This window comes from Solanum lycopersicum, chromosome 12, assembly GCF_036512215.1.
Source record: "Solanum lycopersicum chromosome 12, SLM_r2.1".
In the NCBI taxonomy this organism is placed as follows: Eukaryota; Viridiplantae; Streptophyta; class Magnoliopsida; order Solanales; family Solanaceae; genus Solanum; species Solanum lycopersicum.
Window position 1 is genome coordinate 63,664,607 of NC_090811.1, and position 27,373 is coordinate 63,691,979.

At 32.6% G+C, this 27,373-nt stretch overlaps 2 protein-coding genes and 1 long non-coding RNA gene across 3 annotated transcripts; 1 reads left to right on the forward strand and 2 right to left on the reverse strand.

Annotated features, from left to right (window-relative positions):
• Nucleotides 1–14,689: 14,689 nt before the first annotated feature.
• LOC101252564 (uncharacterized) lies at nt 14,690–16,006 on the reverse strand. The gene is made up of 3 exons (XR_011213439.1): nt 15,761–16,006; nt 15,207–15,330; nt 14,690–15,087 (listed from the first exon to the last, which is right to left on the reverse strand). It is a non-coding gene; the product is annotated as an uncharacterized lncRNA (long non-coding RNA).
• Nucleotides 16,007–22,560: 6,554 nt separating this feature from the next.
• Nucleotides 22,561–25,024, reverse strand: LOC138340510 (uncharacterized). Its single transcript, XM_069292238.1, has 3 exons — nt 24,687–25,024; nt 24,097–24,570; nt 22,561–23,071 (listed from the first exon to the last, which is right to left on the reverse strand). The coding sequence occupies exons 1-3, from the start codon at nt 25,022–25,024 to the stop codon at nt 22,561–22,563; spliced, it is 1,323 nt and encodes a 440-aa protein (XP_069148339.1).
• Nucleotides 25,025–25,565: 541 nt separating this feature from the next.
• On the forward strand, nt 25,566–27,057 carry LOC138340512 (uncharacterized mitochondrial protein AtMg00820-like). Its single transcript, XM_069292239.1, has 2 exons — nt 25,566–25,712; nt 26,791–27,057. The coding sequence occupies exons 1-2, from the start codon at nt 25,566–25,568 to the stop codon at nt 27,055–27,057; spliced, it is 414 nt and encodes a 137-aa protein (XP_069148340.1).
• Nucleotides 27,058–27,373: the final 316 nt, after the last annotated feature.

A 27,373-nucleotide genomic window follows, 5' to 3' on the forward strand; every position in this document is an offset into this window, starting at 1 on the left:
TGCATCGTGTTATAATGCATACAAAGGTAATGAGGATCGGCATCCAGCGCACCATTTATCCAGTATAGCACTCCAGAGTCAGTTGGTGAGCCTCCTTGCATTTAAAGGACTCCTTTTTTTATATATATATTAGTTGTTAGGATGTTGTGGGTTCTGACCAAACATCCATCTCAGATGTTTAGAAACATCATAGATAGTCAAATGTTAGTCCTTTGAGTCGTTACATTTTCATCTATTATGTTATAGACTTGGGTGGGCAGCTTGCCAAGTTGAATGTTTAATTTTTAGACATTCTCAGATTACGTTATTATTCAGTTCAGTTAGATGCTATTAATCCTTATAAATGTGCATATAATCTTCCACTGAGTTAAGTAAGTCATGTCAAGGGTCCGCTCAAGGCAACCAATGGTTTCGAGTGCTGGCCACACCCAGGGTATAGGTTTGGGGCGTGACAATTTGTGATGTTATTCTGTATTTTATAATCACTATATAATATTTTTTATGAACTTGATCAAAATGATTAAATAGTAGCACAACATGAGGAAATATTTTAATACATACTCGACATACAATTAAATTAGTACAAGTCGATCACCATTACATTTATTTAATTAAGCTGAATCAAATATTATTTAAACTAGAAAGCTCCTATCTAAAATATTGAATTACTATTTTGCCTCTCTAATAAATTAAAATTTTAGTAATATCTGATTAAATAATAATATTTTAATTATATAAAGATTGAATTATATAAATACATCTTCCTCATATAAATAATGTAATTTCCCTACAACAAAATTGTTGAAGAAAGCTTTAAGACTGATGAAACATGTCGAAGGAACAATAGACTAATGGAACATGTCGAACAATAGACTCATAAAGGCAAAATATTTCTGTTGTTATATGTGGATGATAATATTGTCACATAATGTAATCCGTCTCATGTCCCACAGTTGGTGCTATAACTTGGGAAGGAGTTCACTTGAAAGATCTTGACTCTTTACACGTCTTTCTAAGGTGAAGTATTTCGAAGGAGGAGTATTCACTTAAATCAAAGAAAGTATGCTGGTGAATTGTTCGCGAAGAAAGAGATGATTTTGGCAAAGGTTGTATTCACTCCTTTGGCTCAAAACCATGGTCTGCATGAAGCTGTAGAAAGTCTTTTAGATGCCTCTTCAGAATGATAGTAGGGAGCCTTCAATATTTGACCCCACTTATGCTGTAAATTTAGCAACCCAATTTCGCGAAGCCCAAACATTAAATATATTCGTGGGGTAAAAAGGATTCTCAAGTACATCAAAGATACTATACACTTTGGTCTTAGAATTATTTCACAATCACCATATAGGTTGTGGCTACTTAGATTCCGATTGGGGATGTTGTACCACTACTAAGAGATCAACTACAAGCTATAACATCTACCTAGGTGTCAATTGTATATTTTGGACCTCCAAGAAACATACCATAGTAGCCCGATCGAGTGTTGAAGCTAAGTATAGAGCACTAGCCTCCACAGCCGCAGAACTGACTTAGACTTTGTATCTTCTACATGACCTTAGAGTGTTTCTTCGATCTGATCCTACATTGTATTGCGATAACATGAGTGCCTTGTACATGACAGTTACTTTAGTTATGCATGCTAGAACCAAACATGTTGAAACAAACTATCATTTTTTTCATGAGAAAGTGGCCATGAGACAACTTTAGTCACTTTGTGTAGTCTAAGGATAAGCTAGTTGACATTCATACCAAAGTCTTCACAAAGCATGTTTACTCTGATTTTTACAGCAAGCTAGGATTTACAGATCTTGCACTCGACTCAAATTTATTCGATCAAAATAATATGCGTACCAGTGTTGATCATTCTGTTTGATTCTATTTTAATATATAATTTAAATTGTGAATTTCAAATATAATTTTAAATTTGTAATTAGATTGCATCTAGTTAAATTTAATTGACTATTTAAAAAGAATTTAAGAAAAACCTCGTTAAGGCTCCCACAAGGCTCATCATAGAATGCATATACATTTGGATATTTGTCATGTTTTCGTGGATAGTCCAATTAGAAATATAAGTGCATTTGGATACATAAACACATTAATAGATTTGAATGTAGCAGTGCATCCATTTTTAAAACAATGGAATACATATACTTCTGGATAATTATATTGCAATAAATTCATTATCATTTGTTTTTTTCCTGAATTGTTCAATTGTATTTATCATTAACAAAATTGACTTAAGAATATCATAATACAATTATTCTTGCCATGGAATTCGTCTGTTGGAAATTAAAACAAATAAATTCATTCGCAATTACAATAAATTAAATTAAAACAAACTTATGTGAAATGCCTAAACGTTTGAACAAAAACAATGGCAACAATAAAGAATGGTGTACAATGTATTTCAATTCTTTTAAAATTGACTAGAATTCAAAAGTATATGCACTGGCCATATAATTATTAGTTGTTTATGTAATGATGAGAAATTGAGAATTTAAGGACATAATTAACAAGATTGTTATAGTACCAGAAATTACCTTATATAATGCAGTATAATTAAAATTATATAAAAAAAAAGATACAAAAACATACACAAATACAGTCAAATATTGATTAAAATGTACTCATTTTTTGTAAATAGCATTGAACTTCAATAATATAGTTATTTATATAAATTGCTCTAAAATTAATCTCAATTTTATTAAAAGAAATTATTATATTTATTCCACGTACCAAAAAGACTCCTCAATCTTGTAAAGCCCAAAATAGAAGAGGAGGCCCTTTGATCGAAAAAACTAGAGGAGGGCAATTCAATAAATGAGCCCACCAGGCATTCACACCAAGAAACAATGGTCACTCTATCCTCATAGAAGTTAACGATGATGAAAACCTTATAAATACCGAATAGTCTACTCTTTACTTATCTCACTCCGCCGTGATAGATCCAAAGCCCTTAATTTCTCAATTCCTTCTGGGTTTTGGGTCTATAGTTGCTTCTTTTTCCTACAATTTCCCTTTTTGGGAAAATCAAGGTATGTTTTTTGTTTGAATTTCCTTTATTTCTGGAACAAGTTGGTGTTTTTGTTTAGTGTGTGTTTGCGATTTTAGGATTTTGCTGAAGATTAATAAATGTTGGGTTTGTTTTTGTGGATTTGGCGTAGGTGGGCGAGTGGTGAGTGGTGACTGTTTTGAGTGGAGGTTATGGCCTGGAATCGAGGAGAGCAAAGCTCATCTGGGATCAAGTTTGACAAGGGGAGTGGATCTGCTATGTTTTGGGGTTTGAATTGAGAAAAAGGAGCTTGATGAAGTTGACTTTAAATCCGTTCGATATGGACAGTAGTAACCAAAAGATGGGGTTTTCAGCCATGACAAGTTTGTTAAACGATTTTGGATTTATGGTAGATGAGAATTAATGAGGTTGAGAAACTTGATTCGCAAGATGGGAATTCATCAGGGTGCGGGTTTCCAATTGATTGGTGGAAATTGTGAGCCGCTGGGGATGAATTTCAGAGAGGGGTTGAACGGTGGTCATGGTCTGATGGATGGTGAATGATCATTGTGGTGTGGACGGAGGTAATCCATCGCAGGCGTTGTTAGTTGTTGTCCCTTGGTTATTTGCCCATTGTGGGGTGGGGGACCATTTGTAGTTGAAAGATTATGCAAGCCTTTATGCGATGTTATTGTAGGAGATCCACTTTTATGGAAAAAAATTAACATAGTTCATCCATTTTGTACTAACATCATAAATGATATCCTTATAAAGTTGAAGAATAGAGCTCAAGCCCATCTTTATTCTCTCAGTCTATTTCACTAATCAAAGCTCACTGATGTTGGTTTGAAGCTCAAAGTCAGTTGTTTCTCTTGTGTTACTTGCTTAGTTATTAGGAAATGTATTACCTTAACAATTATAAGTAGTAAGAAATCTATTAAGCACACAGTTAATTTAGAAACCCTAACTTATAAACCACTTTTTTTCATAATAAACCAATATGCAATTTGAATTTCCATGTTTATATCTCTTCCGCCCACCTCAGTACTTGTTTGGTTATTCCAGGGCCTTGCCAACATTTGACAGACAAGAGAAATGTCCTCTAATTAATGCAACACTTGAAGAAAATAATGCTTATATATATGGTAATAACTAGTCTATCCATAACTTGTGTTGGAGTCTTCCGCTGTTCACAGACGAGAAAGACAAGTGAGGGAGAAAGGGACAGTCTCCATGGCTTCACCAAGTAAGCATTGCAAACCCCAAATGATAATTCTTTAAAAGTATTTGTTGTATGTGTGATTTCATTTTGTTATTTGTTTTATTTAGTATTGGAATGAAACATACCAGAGAGGATTTAGTATTCCTATGGTCTACCCCATCTATTTAGTTGTTTATTTTACATTATTTCGTTATTGTTAACTTTCCCATATGTGTATCCCTTTTTCAAACTATATGGTGTGCTTTAATTTATGCAGAGTTTGTTGCAAGATTTTAGTGGGCATCGATGTTGTTGTTGTTATGGTCTACCCTTACTATTTGGGATTGATGTGTATATAGTAGGAGTAGAACTTTTCCAAGAGTTCACATGATTATTTAAAACATTGTTTTTCCAGCTTATATTTTGTATATCTACAACCCCTCTCTTTCACACTTGCACATCATGGAATAATTTCATTAATGTTTGGACTAAGGTTGCGGCCATGACCCTCTAAACGCGATATGGATAGAAATCAGCCCAAAAGTTTGAGAGATTTTTGTGGAATTGAATGAACCAACCTGCCTTTTGTAGGCTAGCTCTTTTTGTGTATTATAGTTAAATGAACTTGTCTCCAAAATTTCTCCATTATCACATAACTGATTTATCAAAAAAATTCTTTCACTTTCATCTTCCATCTCGGCTATGTTTGATTCAATGTTTCCTTCTTTTTTTAAGTTGGATTGATGTCCATGAGCTAAAGATCTTTCATAAACTACCTCTTTATCTCCACAAAGTAGTGGTAAGATTTGCACTATGTACATTCTTCGTACTCTACTAAGTGCGATTTCACTAGGTATATTGTTGTTGATGATGATAATAATATTTTTCACTAGGGAATATATGGAAAAGCTCCTTCTATTGTTGATAGTTTTAGATGAATAAATATTAAGGTGGAAAGCTCCCATCTTAAAAATTGAATTACCATTTTGCCTATCTACGAAATTAAGAATATAATTAAATAATAATATTTTAATTATCTAAAGATTGAATTATATAAAATTATAAATGCATCTTTTTCATATTAAAAAATAAAATTGAACTAGATTTAGAATGAATTGTAATACAAAAATAGAAAGGAGAAACGCTTTCTCTCCTAAGGAAGTTCTCAAACAAACTAAAAATTCAAAGTTCCTCTTTATCCTATCAAGATGGTGATTTTCTAATCGAACAAGAATGAACTGTAGTCGGTTCTAAAAGAAGTAACTATAAAAACAAACAACTTAACACAAAGATAAATTGGTTGAAAAATACATAATGAGTATCAATTAGTAAGATTACATAAATCAATATGTTCATATGTGATTTTACCATTTCCTGTATTGCTACCATAGATCTTTTCTTTTATGAACTTCATCGAAATGATAAGTATTAGTACAACATGAGTAAATATTTTGCCACACACTCACATGCAATTAAATTAGTATAAAGCACCGTTATGTTTCTCTTAACTAAGTTGGATTCATATATGATATAACTTACTTAAGAGAAAAATAATGTATAATTACACTAATTTAATTGCATGTCAAGTGTGTGCAAAATAATTCTTTATGATGTATCACTACGCTATCATTTTGATCAAGCTCATGAAAAAACATGTTATATGCTAACAATACAACAACGAAATAGTAAAAAATCATACATGAATATGTTAAAATATATAGTATTATTATTTGATGTAATAATTTGATATTCATTATTTATTCGCCAACAAATTTATATTTGCGTTAAGTCAATTTTTTTGTTACTTCTTTAGACCCGACTATGATTCATTCTTGTTCAATCATAAAATCACTGTCTTGCTAATAGGAAGATCTTATGGGAAAATCTTAGGAACATTAAAACATCTTATAAAGGTATGTGGCTCATCAGAGGTGATTGTAATGAGCTAACTTTTTTTTTTAATAAAAAGAAAAGGATCTCAATGAGAAAAGTACAATCAAGGGGGGTTAGGCTTCCTTACTAATCTTAATGAGGTAAAGGACTTCTACTAATTAACATGCATGAACAAATTACGAGCTAGAGAAAACTAGATATTGCATTATCATCATAGAGTTCATAATAATTTTATGATGATACTACAAAAGAGAATGCTTAAGTAATTCAAAAATACAAAATCTAAGAATAAAGTTGAGTTATCACAGAAATTCTGGAAAGAAAAAACGTTGGTAACCCTTTCTGAGTAATTACAAAAAATTGTATTCTATTGGCTTATTTGAGATATTGTCACAACCCAAACCGATTGCGACTGGCACCCACACTTACCCTCCTATGTGAGCGAACCAACCAATCTAACCTTAACATTTCAATATAATATCAACAGAAAGTAATACGGAAGACTTAAACTCATTAAATAAAGACCAATTCATTAACTTCTAAAATTCAACATCTATTATTCCCCAAAATCTGGAAGTAAACATCACAAGAACATCTACGATTAAATGACTAAACTAAGAGTATTCTAAAAGCTAAAAATACATAAGAAGCTAGTCCATGCCGGAAGTTCAAGGCATCAAGACTTGAAGAAGAAGATCCAGTCCAAGCTAGAAGCATTAGCTCACCCTGAATTTCCGATGTAGTAAGACTGGCTTGAATTACTATTGAGTTGAAGATGATGGCACGTTTGCTGCACTCCACAAATAAACAAGAAGAAAACATAAAAGTAGGGGTCAGTACAAAACATGGGTACTGAGTAGATATCATCGGCCAACTCAAAATAGAAATCAATATATACCAAGTAATATCATAAAATCAACTATGATACTGAACATGTAGCAACAACAAATACTATATCATTAACAATTACCGTCAAGTTCACACATGAAGACTCAAGCCTCAATACCATACTCATTTGGGAATCATGTTCATTAGATTGAGTATATTAACATCTTTCAAGATTCATTATCTTTATTTCTCTTGTGTCGGTACGTGACACTCTGCTCCCTCAATATTCATTAATCCTCTTGTGTCGGTACGTGACATTCCGATCTCCTAAATCTACGTGTCGGTTCGTGACACCCGATCCACTAATACTACGTGTCGGTTCGTGACACCCGATCCCCTAATACTACGTGTCGGTTCGTGACACCCGATCCCCTAATACTACGTGTCGGTTCGTGACACCCGATCCCCTAATTCTACGTGTCGGTTCGTGATACCCGATCCCCTAATTCTACGTGTCGGTTCGTGACACCCGATCCCCTAATACTACGTGTCAGTTCGTGACACCCGATCCCCTAATCTCCTTCCATCAATTCATCAAGCCTTCTTTCTTACCAAGGCATCATCAATCCCATTATTTTAGTTCATCACGCCTTCTTTTATACCAAGGCCTCATTATTAACAAAGAGATTAGGATTTTGCAAGATTTGGGATTCAATAACTTCATCATGCTTATATAATCACAATTATATAATTACATTCATGCAAGCATACAATTAAGCACATAGCAGGGTTTACAATATTATTAATACATATCATTCTCTATTAAGAGTTTACTACGAATATTGTAAGAGAAACCATAACCTACCTCCACCGAAGACTAGTGATCAAGCAAGCAAATTCCCAAAGCTTTGTGTTTTCCTCTTCGTTTCTCCTCTCTCGATCAATCCTCTCTCTCTCTCTTTGTTCTTTCTATTTTTCTTTATTCAAACCCTCTTTCTTTTACCCTAATTAGTATATAATTAAGAATAAAAGATAGCAATAATGACCCACTAATTAACTTAAGGTTACCTCTTTTAACCCCCAAGTAATTAGACTTATTAACATTAACCCACTAACTTTATAATTAAAGCAGGAATAGTCAAAAACGTCCCTTAAAACGTATCAAGAAATCCGACACAGACTGGGATTACGCAGTCTATGACGGCCCGTCGCGCCTGCGACGGTCCGTCCTGCTGCCCCGTCACAGAGTTCAGAGACTCAATTTCTCTGAAGAGTCTGTGACGGTCCGTCACACCTGTGACGGTCCGTCCTGCCATTCCGTTACGAAGTTCAGAGAGTCAATTTTCAGTACCTAATTTCTGATTTTCTAAGTGTTTTGAAACGAGACCCTACGATGGTCCGTCGTGCCCATGACGGTCCGTCGTGCCCATGACGGTCCGTCGTGGGGTCCGTCGTTTCTGCCAGTTTTTCCAGAATTGAAGTCTGCTGCTCAAAATGACTAAACAGGTTGTTACAATAGATACCAATTTACCCATCGTTCATCCCCGAACGATCACAAGAAGGAAAACAAGGACGAAAAGGAGTACCTGAATCTGTAAACAGGTGTGGGTATCTTTCTCGCATATCAGCCTCTTTCTCCCAATACCTTATCTTGGATTCTTCTTAGTTTCTCATCATCAAACTGTTTTCCCTTAATCTTGTCAAGAAAGGAAGATCTTGCCTCCACACAAGCGAACAATCCTCCCTTCTCATTTACTTCTAATCTCATCAAGTCGTTAGCTAGAGTCTGAACCTCTCTAGCTAATGGGCGTCTAGAGGCTTGCAAGTGAGCTAGACTTCCCATGCTTCCCGCCTTTCTACTTAAAGCATCCGCTACAACATTCGTCTTCCCCGGATGATACAAAATGGTGATGTCGTAGTCTTTCAGTAGTTCCATCCATCTTCTTTGTCTCAAGTTCAAATCTTTCTGAGTAAAGACATACTGTAGGCTACGATGATCCGTATAGACCTCACACTTAACCCCATATAAATAGTGTCTCCATTGCTTTAATGCAAACACTACCGCAGCCAATTCCAAATCATGAGTTGAATAGTTACGTTCATGCACTTTTAATTGCCTTGAAGCATAAGCAATCACATTCTTCTCTTGCATTAGCACTGCACCCAAACCAGAATAGGATGCATCACAATAAATAATGAAATTCTTACCCTCCACTGGCAAGGTGATAATTGGTGCGGTAGTCAACAAAGTCTTGAGCTTCAGAAAGCTTTCCTCACACTCATCCGACCATACAAATGGAACATTTTGCTTAGTCAAGTTCGTCAGTTGGGAAGCAATAGAAGAGAATCCCTTGATAAATCGGCGGTAGTAGCTAGCTAACCCATAAAAGCTCCTTATTTCTGACACATTAGTAGGTCTTACCCAATTCTTCACTGTCTCAATCTTAGAAGGATCCACCATCACTCCATCCTTGGAAACCACGTGCCCCAAGAAGGACACTGCATCTAGCCAGAACTCACACTTAGACAACTTGGCATAAAGATTTTTCTCCCTCAACATTTCCAATACCATTCTCAAATGCTCCTCATGTTCTTTCTTGCTCTTTGAGTATATCAGTATATCATCAATAAATACGATAACGAAGAGGTCCAAATATGGCTTAAAAATCCCGTTCATCAAGCTCATAAACGCAGCAGGGGCATTCGTAAGACCAAAAGACATCACTACAAATTCGTAATGCCCATACCTCATTCGAAAAGCAGTCTTTGGCACATCCGTTGCCCGCATTTTCAATTGATGATAACCAGATCTCAAGTCAATCTTAGAGAAGACACAAGCACCTTGTAACTGATCGAACAAGTCATCAATGCGAGGAAGAGGATACTTGTTCTTTATGCTTACCTTGTTTAGTTGTCTGTAGTCTATACACATTCGAAAACTCCCATCCTTCTTCTTCACAAACAAAACCGGAGCACCCCAAGGAGATGCACTTGGTCTAATAAAGCCTTTGTTTAACAACTCTTGAAGTTGGGCTTTTAACTCTCTTAACTCCGCGGGAGCCATTCTATAAGGGGGTATAGAAATGGGGCGAGTACCCGGTTCAAGGTCAATACAGAAATCAATATCCCTATCTGGTGGCATACCAGGAAGATCTGCAGGGAACACATCCAGAAACTCACGGACCACCGAAACTGACTCAATCGAAGGTACTTGGGTAGTGTCATCCTTGATATGTGCCAAGAAAGCTAAACACCCTTTACTAACCATTTTCTTAGCACGAAGAAAGGAGATGATACGCACCGGATTGGAAGTGTAGTCACCCTACCAAACTAACGGATCTGTCCCAGGCTTGGCTTACAGTCACCGTTTTAGCATTACAATCCAAGATCGCAAATTGCGAAGAAAGCCAAGTCATACCCAGAATTACATCAAAATCATCCATTTCTAAGATAACCAAATCTACATAAGTGTTGCTCCCCACAAAGTTCACCAAACAAGACCTATATACCTTTTCAACTACCACAGACTCACCCACCGGAGTAGAAACACGAATAGGCATATCAAGTAATTCACAATGTAAATTTAGACCATTAGCAAATGAGGAAGATGCATAAGAAAATGTGGATCCAGGATCAAACAATACAGAAGCCATGCAATCACAAACCAGAAGATTACCTGTGATGACAGCATCAGTTTGATATGTCTGATCTTGGCTTGATGCATTACCTTTTGTAGTTGAAAGAATATGCAGCCTTTATGGGATGTTGTTGTTGGAGATCCACTTTTATGGAGAAAAATTATCATAGTTCATCCATTTTGTACTAACATCACAAATGATATCCTTATAAACTTGACGAATACAGCTCAAGTCCATCTTTATTCTTTCAATCTATTTCACTGCTCAAAGCTCACTGATGTTGGTTTGAAGCTCAAAGGTCAGTTGTTTCTCTTGTGTTTTTTGCTTAGTTATTAGGAACTGTATTACCTCAACAATTATAAATAGTAAGAAATCTATTAAGCACACAGTTAATTTAGAAACCCTAACTTGTAAACCACACTTTTTCATACTAAACCTATATGCAATTTGAACTTCCATGTTGAGGTCTCTTCAGCCCACCTCAGTACTTGTTAGGTTATTCCAGGGCCTTGTCAAAATTTGACAGACAAGAGAAATGTCCTCTAATTAATGCAACACTTGAAGAAAATAATGCTTATATATAGTAATAACTAAGCTCTCTATAACTTGTGTAGGAGTCTTTCATTGTTCACAGACGAGAAAGACAAGTGAGGGAGAAATGGACAGTCTCCATGGCTTCACCAAGTAAGCATCGCAAACCCCAAATGATAATTCTTGAAAAATATCTATTGTGTGTGTGATTTCATTTTGTTATTTGTTGTATTTAGTATTGGAATGAAACATATCAGAGAGGATTTAGTATTCCTATGGTCTACCCCATCTATTTAGTTGTTTATTTCACATTATTTCGTTGTTGTTTATTTTCCCATATGTGTATCCCTTTTTCAAACTATTTGGCGTGCTTTAATTTATGCGGAGTTTTTTTATCCACAAGTTAAGGGTAAGATATGTTTATACTCTATCCTCTATAAATCCAACTTGGCGAGAATTTACTGGGTATCATTGTTGTTGTTGTTGTTATGGTCTACCCAAACTATTTGGGATTAATGTGTATATAGTACGAGTAGAACTTTTCCAAGAGTTCCACTTGATTATTAAAAACTTTGTTTTTCCAGCTTATATTTTGTATATCTACAACCCCTCTCTTTCGCACTTCCACATCATGGAACAATTTCATGAATGTTTGGACTAAGGTTGCAGCCATGGCCCTCTAAACGCAAAATGGATAGAAATCAACCCAAAAGTTGAAGAGATTTTTGTGGGATTGAATTAACCAACCTGCCTTTTGTAGGCTAGCTCTTTTTGTGTCTCCAAAATTTCTCCGTTATGACATAACTGATTTATCTAAATTTTTCTTTCACTTTCATCTTCCATATCTTCCATCTCGGCTATGTTTGATTTTGTGTTTCCTTATTTTTGTAAGTTGGATTTCACTAGGCATATTGTTATTGATGATGATAATATTTTTCACTAAGGAAAATATGGAAGAGCTCCTTCTAGTGTTGATAGTTTTAGATGAATAAATATCAAGGTGGAAAGCTCCCATCTTAAAAATTGAATTACGATTTTGCCTCTCTACTAAATTAAGAATTTAATTAAATAATAATATTTTAATTATCTAAGATTGAATTATAAAAAATTATAAATGCCTCTTTCTCATATTAAAAAATGAAATTGACCTAGATTTAGATTGAATTGTAATCCAAAAATAATAGCAGAAATACCCTAGATTAGGAACGCTTTCTCTCCTAAGGAAGTTTTCAAACAAACTAAAAATTCAAAGTTTCTCTTTCTCATATCAAGATGGTGATTTTCTAATCGAACAAAAATAAACCGTAGTCGGTTCTAAAAGAAGTAACTATATAAAAACCAACTTAACACAAATATAAATTGGTTGAAAAATAAATAATGATTATCAAATAGTAGGAAGATATAAACAATATGTTCATATGTGATTTACCATTTCCTTGTATTGCTAGCATAGACCTTTTCTTTTATGAACTTCATCGAAGTGATAGAGTATTGACACAACATGAGGAAATATTTTTCCATACACTCGACATGCAATTAAATTAGTACAAATCACCGTTATGTTTCTCTTAAATAAGTTGAATTAATATATGATTTTAACTTATTTAAGTTAAAAATAATATATACTTATACTAATTTAGTTGCATGTCAAGTGAGTGATAAAAATATTTCTTTATGATTTACCCTAGTCCACTACTCTATCATTTTGATCAAGTTCATGGAAGAAAATGTTATATGATAACAATACTACGAAATGCTAAAAAATAATGCATGAATATGTTAGCTTATATAGTATTATTATTTGATATTCGTTATTTATTCGTCGATAAATTTATATTCGCGTTAAGTCAAGTTTTTTGTTAACTCTTTATGATCGACTATGTTCGATCAGAAAATCACAATCTTAATAAGAATTTTGAATTTTTAGTTTGTTCAAAACTTACGATGGGAAAACATTTCAATCTAGGGTGTTTCTCCCTTCTATTTTTAGATGGTGACTCATTCTAGATCCACGCAAATCAACATTTTTAATATGTGGAAGATGGACGTTGAATTATTAGTTTAAGTAAAACTTCCTTACAGAGCAGCGATCTATTTAGACTGAAGTCAAAAGTTATATGTAGGAGTTGTTCACCGTATTATAGTTATGACACCAATACTACCAAATTTAGCAACTAGATAGGAGCAATGAACTCTCTTTGCTTATAATACATGCCAATAACCATCAAAAAATAGAAGAGAGAAACAACCTAGATAGGAGCAATGAACTCTTTGCTTATAAGACTTGCCAATCACCATCCAAAAATATAAGAGAGAAACAACCTAGATAGGAGCGTTATTCCTTGTAAGAATGTTTTTAAACAAATTAAAATTTCAAAGTTCTTCTTATCAGTTGGTGATTTATGATCTAACAAGAATGAATCATAGTCTGTCCTAAAAGATTTAACAAAAAAAAACCCGACTTAACACATATAAAGTGATTGGAAAATAAATATAATAATGAATATCAAACTATTATATAAAATAGTAATAATATATAAATTAATATGTTCATGTGTGATTTTACCATTTTCTTGTATTGCTAGCATATAAGCTTTTCTTTTATGAACTTGATTCAAAATGATAGAGTAGTTACACACATGAAGAAATATTTCGCAACACACATGCAATTAAATTAGTATAAATTATCATTATGTTTCTCTTAACTAAGGTGAATTAATGTATGATTCAGCTTGATTAAGAAAAATATAATGGTAGTGTATACTAATTTAATTGCATATTTAGTGCGTGATTAACATTCATTTTATTAAGTCCATTTGTTTTTTTTTTTTAAAAAAAAAAAACTCTTACTGATCTTAATGAGTCTGAATGATCGACTCTATTCAAATATTAAGTGTTTCTTTTCTTAAACAAATTCTCTTCTTCGTTGCTTCTCTTCTGGACAAGTTTCAAGTTTCTTCCTCTTCTTTTAAAACCAAGTATCATTTTTTTTTCTTTGAATAAGTTTTCATAATCTTTTACAAGTATTTATTTAATATTTCTAATATATAAAATATCCTTGGGTGAATTGATATTTATGAAGAAACTGTTCTTGTCACAATTTGTTTGTTGTCAAAACTTCTTCAGAAGAAGTTATCATTGTTTCTTGAGAAAACATTATTTGAAAAAACAAATAACTCATCTTTTTTCTGGGTTGAGTGATAATCTTATTCTTGAAACAATTGTTTGGAAAAAGTATTTTTTGTTTGGATCATAACTATTATTGACATAGTGTTTAATTTCAAATTTAAAAAAATATTAAAAACAAACAATCTTAATGATTTAGTGTTCAGACCTAAAAACTACATTTCAATATCCAGACAAATATTCGACATTTTAATCTTAATACTAATCTTAATATTCAGATGCCGCATTTAGATTCAGGCCTCTTAATTTTAACGAAAACAAATAAGGCCTAAATCTGCTTAAGAACCGGACCATATTAGGTGTATAGTACGCAATCTTACCTAATATTTCTGTCATCCAAAAATATTCATTTGTTCAGGTAATACTCCGCAGCATTAGGAATTATGTTATGCTAATAATATTGAAGCAGGACAAACATTTTCTGTCACTAAACAGTAAAATCCATTCTTATATATACAAATTGTGAGGATTGGAAGCAAAACATTAGGTTGAAAGTGAAAAATAAATTGTTAATACACAAGTTGTACTACTTATATACATTTTAATTAATAAAGAAAAAAAAAAGCAAGCCAATACCCCTCATTTTTTTGTGAAATTATACTAGCTATTAGAATAACGACAACTATCATGAGTCTGAATAGAACAGAACGGATACATAATATTCGAGTAACAATATCTAATTAGCTTAAAGTTGAAGCATATATATAATCGAGTTGATTTAACCCGTTAAGAATGCACAAAATCTCTTTCATTCCACAGCAACATCAGCTATATGAAACCAATTTCTTTGGAGGAGCTCTACAATCTCTTCATCTCTGGATATTGTAACATGTTATAGTAAGTATCATAAATAAAATTAATATTATATAATTGTATTAATTAATAATGTTATATATGTTCTAAGTATTACAATAATAATGTTACATATATATACCTTGATTTAGAAGGAGACTTTGGGGTTTGGTGACAAAAACGAGGGCTTCATCATATCCTTCACATGTGATTTCTCCATATTCATCTCTATAACAAACTACACCCGTTGACTTATCTTCAAATACCTATATATATTCATATAAATATAATAAATATATTACGAAAAATCAGTAAACGTTTGTACATGAATTGATTGATATTTTTAAAAAAAAATAGTAGTACGAATAAGAAGTGAAATTGATTACATATAATTAATGTAAAAAAAATAGATGTTGACGTCTAACTGAATTCAAAATTTAGCTCATGAACGAAGGATATTGCTTAAATCCTTATAAAAAAAACCTTTCATTTCTTTTTCACGTTCAAAATTGGACATCTGATGTATGAATAATTTAATATGAAGGTCCAACATAAATTTCAAATTATTGGAATGACTCCTACTCTAATACATGTCTAGATAGACTATAGGCCTTATATAATTTTATATAATATTAAAGCAGACAAAGGTCTTGGAGATCGAATCCACCATCACCTTTAGTATAAAGAATGAAATACCTTAAACCCATTTTTCGAAGTTAATTTGATCTGACACGGAGTTGTTGACGATAACGATGATGATGATGATGATGCAAACACTACTCGTCTATGGACAGGCAATCTTACTGTCCTTGTAGTGAAAGATGATTTGGTAACTAGAAAAGATGTTGAAAGAGAGTTTACCACAGCCATTGAAGTTAATGGAGAGAAGAAAAATAAGAAGAAAAGAGTGAGAGAATGCTAAGGAATGTTAGTTTATGGTATGAAGTATAGTTGTTGAGGGACTTTATATTATATAGTTTTTTCTGTAACTTAATCTTGCTAGTACTGTTTGGGGAAGACTTAGTACACATTACTACTTTTAATTTGTAGTACCTAACAAAAAGAGTTTGGATTTTATTTGCTTATATTATATATTATAGTATATCTAACTGCTTGGTGCTAGAGTTTTTTTAATTTGTTTTGGTAAGTTAAAATAGATGATGAATAATAGTTTCTTTGTTATAATTTATTTGTTTTGTGTTGATTTGAACTAAATCGTTTAAAAAAATAAAAAGAAATTTTGAATCTTGTGATCTTAAATCAAAGATATGTTGTTATATGTACCAAAATGTGCTTTAATCGAATGGTTTTAAACATCTCAAGTGGAAAAATTATAGATAAAAGAGTTATCACAAAAAAAAAACTTTTTTTTAATTGAAATGGACTAAGAAGAAAAGTAGGACAAATAAATTGAAATGAAGAGAGCAATACTTGTTTCGATGGTTGTTATCTATTGTATTACATTGCTTTTAGATACTATATTTGTTTTTTATTATTACATTTTGAATTTGTTTATATCATATTGTTAAATTCATTAGGTTATAAGACGATTAAAATTCTCATTTTATGTAATGACTGAATTTGATATGATTGTGTTGTTATATTTTCTTCTTTTTTTGATAATATTATAAATTTATTTTTAAAATTATTAATATGTATTATAATATATATAGCAACAAAAAATAATATAGTCTATCCAAATATATTTAAAAACAATACAACATAATACGGTATAAAATAAGTTTCAACCATCCATAGTGAAACCAACAAGTTAATAAATTATATATCCTCAAGAAACATAGTGAGTTTCAAGTCGAAATTGAGGTTATATAGTGCTTTGACTATCAACATAAAATAGATCAATTATATTTTAGTAATAATAATTATCAAAAGGAATATACATATAAAAATTATAATTATTATTGGAAATAATTATTGGATCAAGTCCATGGTCTAATTTTATTCCATTAGTTATTTAGTTTGTCCTCTTTTTTAATGATAATCACATTTTTTAATAAAGATTCCACTATGAGCATAGTAAAATATAGTTTCTTTCATATTAGATGATGATTACGATTAATAAAACGTTATATATCTCTAAAGGATATCTAAATTGTGGACAAATGATGTTCATCCACATTGTGAGAATATTTGACAATTAATAACACAAGTCATGATTACTGCAGAGTCACTTCTGCTTTAAAGAAATTCATAAATCTTTTGAACTAATATTTACGATTCATGTACTACAACTATTATATATATAATGGTCATCTTTGTTGTTGTTGTTGTTATGGTCTAGCCTTACTATTTGGGATTAATGTGTATATAGTAGGAGTATAACTTTTCCAAGAGTTCCACTTGATTATTAAAAACTTTGCTTTTCCAGCTTATATATTGTGTATCTACAACCCCTCTCTTTAGCACTTCCACATCATGAAATAATTTCATTTAATGTTTGGACTAAGGTTGAGGCCATGATCCTCTAAACGCGATATGGATAGAAATCATCCCAAAAGTTTGAGAGATTTTTGTGGGATTGAATGAACCAACCTGCCTTTTGTAGGCTAGCTCTTTTTGTGTGTTAATAGTTAAATGAACTTGTCTCCAAAGTTTCTCTGTTATCACATAACTGATTTATCTAAATTTTTCTCACTTTCATCTTCCATCTCGGCTATGTTTGATTCACTGTTTCCTTCTCTTTTTAAGTTGGATTGATGTCATTGAGTTGAAGATCTTTCATAAACAGCCTCTTTATCTCCACAAAGTAGTGGTAAGATTTGCACTCTGTACATTCTACATACTCTACTAAGTGAGATTTCACTAGGTATATTGTTGTTGATGATGATAATATTTTTCACTAGGGAAAATATTGAAAAGCTCCTTCTTCTGTTGATAGTTTTAGATGAATAAATATTAAGGTGGAAAGCTTCCATCTTAAAAACTGAATTACCATTTTACCGCTCTACTAAATTAAGAATTTAATTAAATAATAATATTTTAATTATCTAAAGATTGAATTATATAAAATTATAAATGCATCTTTCTTATATTAAAAAATAAAATTGACCTAGATTTAAAATGAATTGTAATCCAAAAATAGAAAGTAGAAACGCTTTCTCTCCTAAGGAAGTTCTCAAACAAACTAAAAATTCAAAGTTCCTCTTTCTCCTATCAAGATGGTGATTTTCTAATCGAACAAGAATGAACTGTAGTTGGTTCTAAAAGAAGTAACTATAAAAAAAATTAACACAGATAAATTGGTTTAAAAATACATAATGAATATCAAATAGTAAGATTATATAAATCAACATGTTAATCTGTAATTTTACCATTTCCTGAATTGCTACCATAGACCTTTTCTTTTATGAACTTCATCGAAATGATAAGTATTGGTACAACATGAGGAAATATTTTGCCACACACTCACATGCAATTAAATTAGTCTTAGGTTATTAGCATTTTAATATTAATATTTAACATATTAAATTGCTTTATTTTGAAGTTATAAGAATGACCATTGGTAGGCATTTGTGTTTTAAACTACCAATTTAATCATGATATTCATCTTTGACTTGGTAGTCATGTAATGCCATTACTTTTGGCTTTGTTGGCGGAATTCATTATGAGATACAAACATTCCAATAAACATTGGAATGGATAACTTCTACATCATCCATTAGCATTGCTTATCCATCACTTTATTTCATTCTTAATTCCTCCATTACTCTTTGTAACATATGTAACTCCTTTATAACTTATGAAACTCCTAAGACCATTATCTTCACTATTTAGTACCTCCATTATCTTCCTATTCATTGCTAGGAAGACTTCTTGTAGTATAAATAGTGGTGGTCTTCATTTGGTTTGGAACACACAAAAAACACAAGAGAAAACAAAGAGTGAAAGAGCTAGTCTAAAAGAGAGTTCTTATTAGTTGAAGGGAGGTGTTTTTTTTTGTGGATCTTTGGACTCAACTCTTGTCCAGAGTTGTTAAGTTATACTTTGTAAAGGTTGTTGTATCCTGGAGGGGACAAGTTTAAGAGGACTACTGCTGGACCGGTGAAAACATTTGCTGCAGTGGGCTTGAATCTCCTTAAGGAGAGCGAGATATCCGCGCCTCAGCTTGAAGAGATTAATTTCTTCATTTTATATTCAATTGTAATCTTGCAATTTTATTATCTTGTAAGTTTTTTCACTAACAATTAGTATAAAGCACCGTTATGTTTCTCTTAACTAAGTTGTATTCATATATGATATAACTTACACTAATTTAATTGCATGTCAAGTGTATGACAAAATATTTCTTTATGATGTATTACTACGCTATCATTTTGATCAAGCTCACGAAAGAACATGTTATATGCTAACAATACAACAAAGAAATAGTAAAAAGTCATACATGAATATGTTAGAATATACAATATTATTATTTAATGTAATAACTTGATACTCATTATTTATTCACCAACGAATTTATATTTGCATTAACTCGGTTTGTTTGTTACCTCTTTAGGACCCACTATGAATCATTCTTGTTCAATCATAAAATCACCGTCTTGCTAATAGGAGGATCTTATGGGAAAATCTTAGGAACATTAAAACATCTTATAAAGATATGTGGCTCATTAGAGGTGATTTTAATGAGCTAACTTTTTTTCTTTTTTTTTAATAGAAAAAAAAAGGATCTCAATGAGAAGCACAAGCAAGTGGGATTAGGCTTCCTTACTAATCTTGATGAGGTAAAGGACCTCTACAAATGAACAAGCATGAATAAACTACGAGCTAGAGAAAGCTAGATATTGCATATTCATCATAGAGTTTATAATAAATTCTATGATGATACTACAATGAGAATGCTTAAGTAATTCAAAAATACAAAATCTAAGAATAAAGTTGGTTATCAAAGGAATTCTGGAAGAAGAAAAAAACAGTGGTAACCCTTTCTGAGTAATTACAAAAAATTGTGTTCTATTGGCTTATTTGAGATCTCGACAATTATTTTGGGGTTTATCTGATTGTTTGAGGTTTTTGTATTGGATTTGAGTTTTATCTAATTATTTGATTATTTGTCAAAGCAGATATTGAATGTATCAACTTCTTTTTTGCTTATGATTCAGAATTTTCCTGGTTCTAATTTTACTCTCCTTGAGAATTTTTTGTAATTTGCACTTCTAACTCGCATTTGTCTATTCTCGTGAAGCTTAGTACTGAATAGAAGCAATAGATAGGTGCAAAAAGGTTTCAAGTTCATGTTCAATTAAGTTTTTTTGTGAGTTTCATGGGATAAAACAACAACTTACTACAGCTTATACTCCTCAACGAAATGGAGTATGTGAGAGGAAGAATGGAACAATCATGAACGTTGTATGAAGCCTTTTACAAAAGAGCCATGCTCCAAAAGTTTTTTGGCCTGAAGCAGTTTGTTGGAGCGCTTATGTGCTTAATCAAAGTCCGTCTCGTTCTATTCAGCTTTGACACCAGATGAAGCTTAGAGTGGACAACAACCAGATTTTCAACATTAATGAGTGTTTGGGTGCATTGCATATTCTCATGTTCCAGATCAGAAAAGGACAAAGCTTGATGACAAAGTCAATAAGTGAGTTTTTCATAGGTGTTAGCAGGGAGTCGAAATCTTAAAAGTTGTACAATAGTGATTATCAATTGTGGTGTAGTATTTGATGTAGATAATTTATTGGTCGTGTGAAGAAAAGCCAAATAACCAATAGCTCCTTTGGATCTTGACGATGGAGATAAAGAGCAAGAGCTGTAGAAAATATGAAAGGAAAAATAATATCATTAGAAAATGCTCAATTTTATTATAGGCTACTTAAGTCCACTTGAGATGATTACAATCATCAACTACATCACAATTTATACTACTCAAAATAGAAAACAAAAAGTCTTGGACAAATAACTAAATACATGTATCACAATTTACTAGATACATGTACTACGGAATTTTAAAAGACTTCTTCAAAAACTATGAGACAATTTTGGAAGACTAAACATTGATGCATTAATTCCAACACTCCCCCTTAATGCATTTGCTTGATAACTCCAATGCGTTCTCGAAGATAGCAAAATTTTTCTCTATGAAGTTCTTTGGTGAAAATGTCAGCAAGTTGTTCTCCTGTCTGACAATAATGCAACTGAATTTCGCCTTTCTTTTGTGCTTCTCGGATAAAATGACACTTTATGGAAATATGCTTTGATCTTTCATGGCTGACTGGATTCTTGGCAATTGCAATTGCTGATTTTTTTATCATAATATAGAACAGTCCTTTTTTGTTTTGTTTTTCACCAATTTCTTCAAATATTCTCCTAAGCCAAATAGCTTGAGAAGTAGTCTTGGATGCTGAAACATATTTTGCTTCGGCAGTGGATTGAGCAACAACACTTTGTTTTTTTGATTACTAAGAACAAATGCTTGATCTAAATAAGAAAGCATAACCAGAGGTACTCTTCATGTCATCTATACTTCCAGCCCAATCACTATCAGAATAACCAATTAAGTTCAAATTTTCATCAAATTTGTACATTATCCCATAATCCATTGTTCCTTGCAAGTAGCGTAGAACACGCTTTGCAGCTCCAAAATGCACTTGGCTTGGTTCTTGCATGAATCTTGATAATAAACTAGCAGCAAACATAATATCTGGCCTTGTTGAAGTAAGATATAGCAAACTTCCAATCAAACTCCTAAAATGTTAGCTATTAACTTTCTTTTCTCCGTCATCTTTTCTAGAATTCTCATTTGCTGCAAATGGTATGGCCACAGACCTGCAATCCATCATTTTGAATTTTTGAAGAATACTTTTAGTATAGTTCTTTTGAGAAATGAAAATTCCTTCTTTCACTTGAGAAACTTCGATTCCCAAGAAATAATTTAGTAATCCAAGATCACTCATTTCATAAGCTTGCATCATATATTGTTTGAAATTTTGCATCATCTTTACATCACTTCTTGTAAAGAGCAAATCATCCACATAGAGACAAGCAATGATAATGATGTCATGTTCTTTCTTCACATACAAAGTGGCTTCACTTTTACTTCTCTGAAAATTATTTTTCAGAAAGTATGTATCAATTTCATTGTACCGGGCTCTTGGAGCTTGCTTCAGCCCGTAAAGATCTTTTTTTAGTCTATACACCTTTTCTTCTCCCCATTAAACAAAAAATCCATGAGGTTGCTATAAATATCTTCATCAAGTTTTCAATTCATAAATGTTGATTTAACATCAAGTTGAAATATCTTCCATTTCTTTTGTGCAGCAACAACAATTACAGTTCTAATTGTCTCAAGACGAGCAACTGGAGAGAAAGTTTCATAAAAATCAATACCTGGTTTCTGCGTGAAGCCTCTAGCAACCAAACTTGTTTTGTGCTTTTGAATATCTCCTTCCTGATTGAGTTTGATTTTGTCCATTTTAGACTTACGACTTCTTTTTCTCTAGGAATATCCACAAGCTCCCAAGTATTTTTTTTTCGATCATTCAAATTTCTTTTTCCATGGTTTTCTGCCAAACATCATGCTTTATTGCTTCTTCATAATTTTTTGGCTCAACACCAGAAAAATTACATCTTTGATAAATGTCACTCAATATTTTTGTTCCTCTTGGAGGCGGTTCTTCATTATCTGAATCTGGGATTTCTCTCCCTTGAGAGACATCTTCATCTTTCTCATCCTCTTCTTGATTTAAAGATATGACAGTAGTATTCTCTATCTTTTTATCCTCCCAATTCCATGTTGTTTTTTCATCAAAAATGACATCTCTACTAACAACAAGTTTGTTAGTTTTGTCATCGAGAAGCCTATATCCTTTTGTCACATCACTATAACCAAGAAAGACACATTTTTGACTTTTTTCATCCAATTTTGTTATTTTCTCAGCAGGTACATGAGCATAACAAATACACCCAAATTTTTTAAAATAACTTACAGAAGGTTTAATTCCACTCCAAGCTTCAACTGGTGTCTTGTCCTTTAGTGCCTTTGTTGGACACCTGTTAAGGATGTGCAGTGTTGTATGCACTTGCCCAAAAATATTTTGGTAGCCCTTTCTCATTCATCATAGTTCTGGCCATTTCAACAATTGTTCTATTTCTTCTTTCAGATACACCATTTTGTTGAGGAGTATACCCTGCTATAAGTTGCCTCTGAATGCCTTCATTTTTGTAATATTCTTTAAATTCTCGACTTGTGTATTCACCTCCTCAATCACTGCGAATGGTTTTGATGTTGCAACCTTTTTGCTTCTCAACAAGGGCTTTAAATTTCTTGAATGTAGCAAATGCTTCTGACTTTTCTTTAAAAAATTAAACACTAGTCATTCTTGAGAAATCATCAATAAAGATTATAAAATACCTTTGACTTCCAAGAGATGGAGTCTTCATTGGTCCACAAATGTCGGTATGAATTAGTTCCAAAAATACACTTGCTCTCTAAGACACCCCTTTTGGAAAAGACTTCATGTGTTGCTTTCCCATGATACAACTTTGACATGTATCCACCTCAGTATGTATCTCAGGAAGGCCTTGCACCATGTCCTTTTGCTTAAGAAGCTTTAAACCATGAAAATTCAAGTGACAATATCTTTTGTGCCAAAGCCATGAATCATCTACAATTTCATTTTTAATGCATTGTAATGAAATTACAAAGGGAAGTTTCTTTTTATCATCTTTACTTCAACAATGACTTGATTTGGCTCAATTTTATCATAAATCTTGCAATAATTATCTCTAAACACAAGAGAATAACCATTTTCCATGAGTTGACCAACACTAAACAAATTTTCTTCCAAGTCAGGAACATAAAGAACATCATGAATTTGCTTACCGCATCCTTTCATGTTGATCGAAATAGTACTTTTACCTTTCGCATCAACTAATGCTCCATTCCCCATCTTCACTTTAGTAGTGATGCGCTATTGGACTTAGAGGCGATTAGAACTTCTAGAATAGTTATTATTAATTGACAGAAAAGCCTTTCATCTCCAGTCATGTGATTATTACAACCACCATCAACATACCATTCATTGCTTTTTGTTGAATCATCAGATTTAGAAGCAAAGAAAAGATTTTCTTCCCTTTCTTCCTCATGTTTTTCACAAAAATTTGCTTGCTCCCGTTTCTTGTGCCAACAATCCTTTTCAACGTGTCCAAACATTTTACAAAAGTTACATTGGGGCTTGCCTTTGTGCCAACATTTTTCTACATTGTGATTAGTCTTTTTGCAAACTTTACAAAAAAGACTAGAGTTTTTCTCACCTTGTTCTTCAACCTTCTTGGAAGAACCGTCATGATCCTCCGTCTCTTTGGGTCGATCTTTACGAAAAAAACTTCGCTTCTCGTGTGCACGAAATGATCCAACTAGCTCTTTGATGGAAAGCTTAGAAAGATCTTTCGTCTCCTCAGTGATAGCAACGATGTACTCATAATTTTCTGTGACACTAATTAGAATACTTTCCACAACTTGTTGTTCAAAAATTGTATCACTGTGATTTCTTATTTCATTAACAATATTCATGACTCTTGTGCAATATTCATCAATTTTTTCAGATTCTATCATCTTTAAATTTTGAAACTCTCTTCTAAGAGTTTAAAGATTCATAGTGCGTACCTTTTCGTCACCATACGCCTCAGTTTCAATAAAATTCCAAGCTTCTTTGCAGTCTCACAAGTAGCAATTTTTGCAAAATATGCTCTTGAGACTTCCATTTGGATTTTTCTCACGGATTTTGCATCTTGACGATACTTAGCCTCAAGATTTTTCATCTCTGCTGTTGTAAGATCACCATCATTTTCTTGCTCTTCAAAGCCATTTGCAATAATAGTCCACAAATCTTCAGCTTTCAAATGTGTTCTCATTCTTATCTTCCAGTATTCAAAATCAGTTCCATAAAAAAATGGAGTAAGAACAACTGAAGAATCAGCACCTTCATTTGTTTTGGATGTCATATTCTTTTTCTTCACCTAACCTCAGATTAAGAACGAAAACCTGCACTTGATATCAATTTGTAGGAAATATGAAAGGAAAAATAATATATTTACAAAATGTTCAAGTTTATTATAGGCTACTTAAGGCCATTTGATATGATTACAATCATCAACTACATCACTATATATACTACTCAAAATAGAAAACAAAAAGTCTTGCACAAATAACTAAATACATGTATCACAATTTACTAGATACATGTACTACGAAATTCTAAAAAGACTTCTTGAAAAACTAAGATTCAATTTTGGAAGACTAAACATTGATGCATTAATTCCAACAAGAGCAACTAGTAGCCGATGAAGGTGATTCTACCTTGGTACATCAAGAAGGAACCAACTTCGACCTCAACAAAATCGAACAAGGCAAACATGGATGGCATATGGGTGAGTGGAAATGTTCAATCTGGAAATAAATTCATCTACATATTTAGCTTTATTTTCTGGTTGTGATCCCATAAAATTTGAGGATGCCTATAAAGATGTAAAGTGGCAAAAAGCAATGGATGTTGAGATTGCCGCTATTGGAAAAAACAATACATGGGAGCTTATGGATCTTCCAAAAGTCCAAAGATCTATTGGAGTTAAATGGATTTATAAAACCAAACTCAATGAGTCTGGTGAAGTTGATAAGTCCAAGGCGCTCTTGGTTGTGAAATGATACAATCAAGAGTATGGTGTGGATCACAAAGAGGTCTTTACCCCGGTAATTAGACTTGATACCATCGGATTGATGTTGGCATTGGCAGCTCAAAACAATTGGCCGATTTATCAACTTGACGTAAAATCAGCCTTTTGGCACGGAGAGTTGCAAGAGCACATATATGTTGATTAACCTCCTGATTATGTGATGCATGAAAGTGATCATAAAGTTTATGGATTGAAAAAAGGCTTTATATGTGCTAAAAAAAGCTCCTCGAGCTTGGTAAAGTCACATTGATGCATATTTTAATCTAGCAAATTTTAGAAAATGTCCATACGAGCATACACTTTATATACAAAACTTGCGAATGGGAAACTTGTGATTTTATGCTTGTACGTAAACTATTTGATTTAAACTGGGAGTAATCCTATATATTTTGAAAAATTTAAGTTAACCATGACGACTGAGTTTGATATGTCTGATCTTGGCTTGATGCATTACTTTTTGGGCATTGAAGTAAAGCAATCAAGTATTGAAATTTTTACTTCGTAGAAGAAATATATCCAGGAAACATTACAGAGTTTTGGAATGCAGAGTTGCAATTCTGTCACAACACCAACAGAGTTGGAACTGAAATTGGAAAAGAATCTTATAGGAAAGAAGATTGACAACACTTTTTTCAAACAACTCGTGGGATGTCTGATGTATCTGACAGTCACCAGGCCTAACATAATGTATTTTGTTAGTCTTGTTGGCAGGTAAATAAAGCATCGAAAAGAGATTCTTTTGTTTGTTGCTACAAGAATTCTAAGGTATTTTCAAGGTACCATTGACTACTTGAATACAAGAAAGAAGGCAAGTCAGAGTTAATTGGCTTTACAGATAGTGATTTTGCTGGAGATAAAGAAGACAGGAAAAGCACTTTTGTTTATATGTTTATGCTTGGATTTGAAGTTGTTTCTTGGTGCTCCTAGAAGAAACCAATTGTTACATTATCCACTATAGAAGCAAAATTTGTAGTTGCAACTGTGTGCGCTACCCAAGCAATTTGGTTGAAGAAGATATTGGTTGAGCTTCATGTTAGACAGCAAGAACCAATCTTATTTACTGCGATAATGTCTCGGCGATTAAGCTTTCAACGAATTCAGTATTGCATGGATGGAGCAAACACATAGATGTTAAATTTCACTTCTTGAGATCTCTCACGAAGGAGAAAGTTATTGATATTGTCTACTGTAGAAGTGAAGACCAAGCTGCTGATATCTTCACAAAGTCCCTCAAGTTGGCAACATTCAGAAAGTTAAGGAAGCTACTTGGAGTTTGCACTTTAAAGGAAAGCAACGATGAATAATGTTATTAAGCTGAAGTCGTAAGACTTATCATTTTAAGGGAGGGTTTATTAGATATTTTAATAAATTAAGTTTCTTCATTCCTAGATTTCAGGGTATATGGTTGTTATTCCCAAATTACTGGAAACGTGTGACTTAATGGGTCAATTTAATTTCTTTTATGGCTTAGTGGTTGAGATAATGTAGGATTAGACATGCCTTAATTTCATAAAGGTATCACTTATGCACATAATAATTTGTTATAGAAAATAGTTGTCTACAATTATCATAATAGTATTAATATAATTACGGTAAATTAGTTGTAAACATATTTCTATA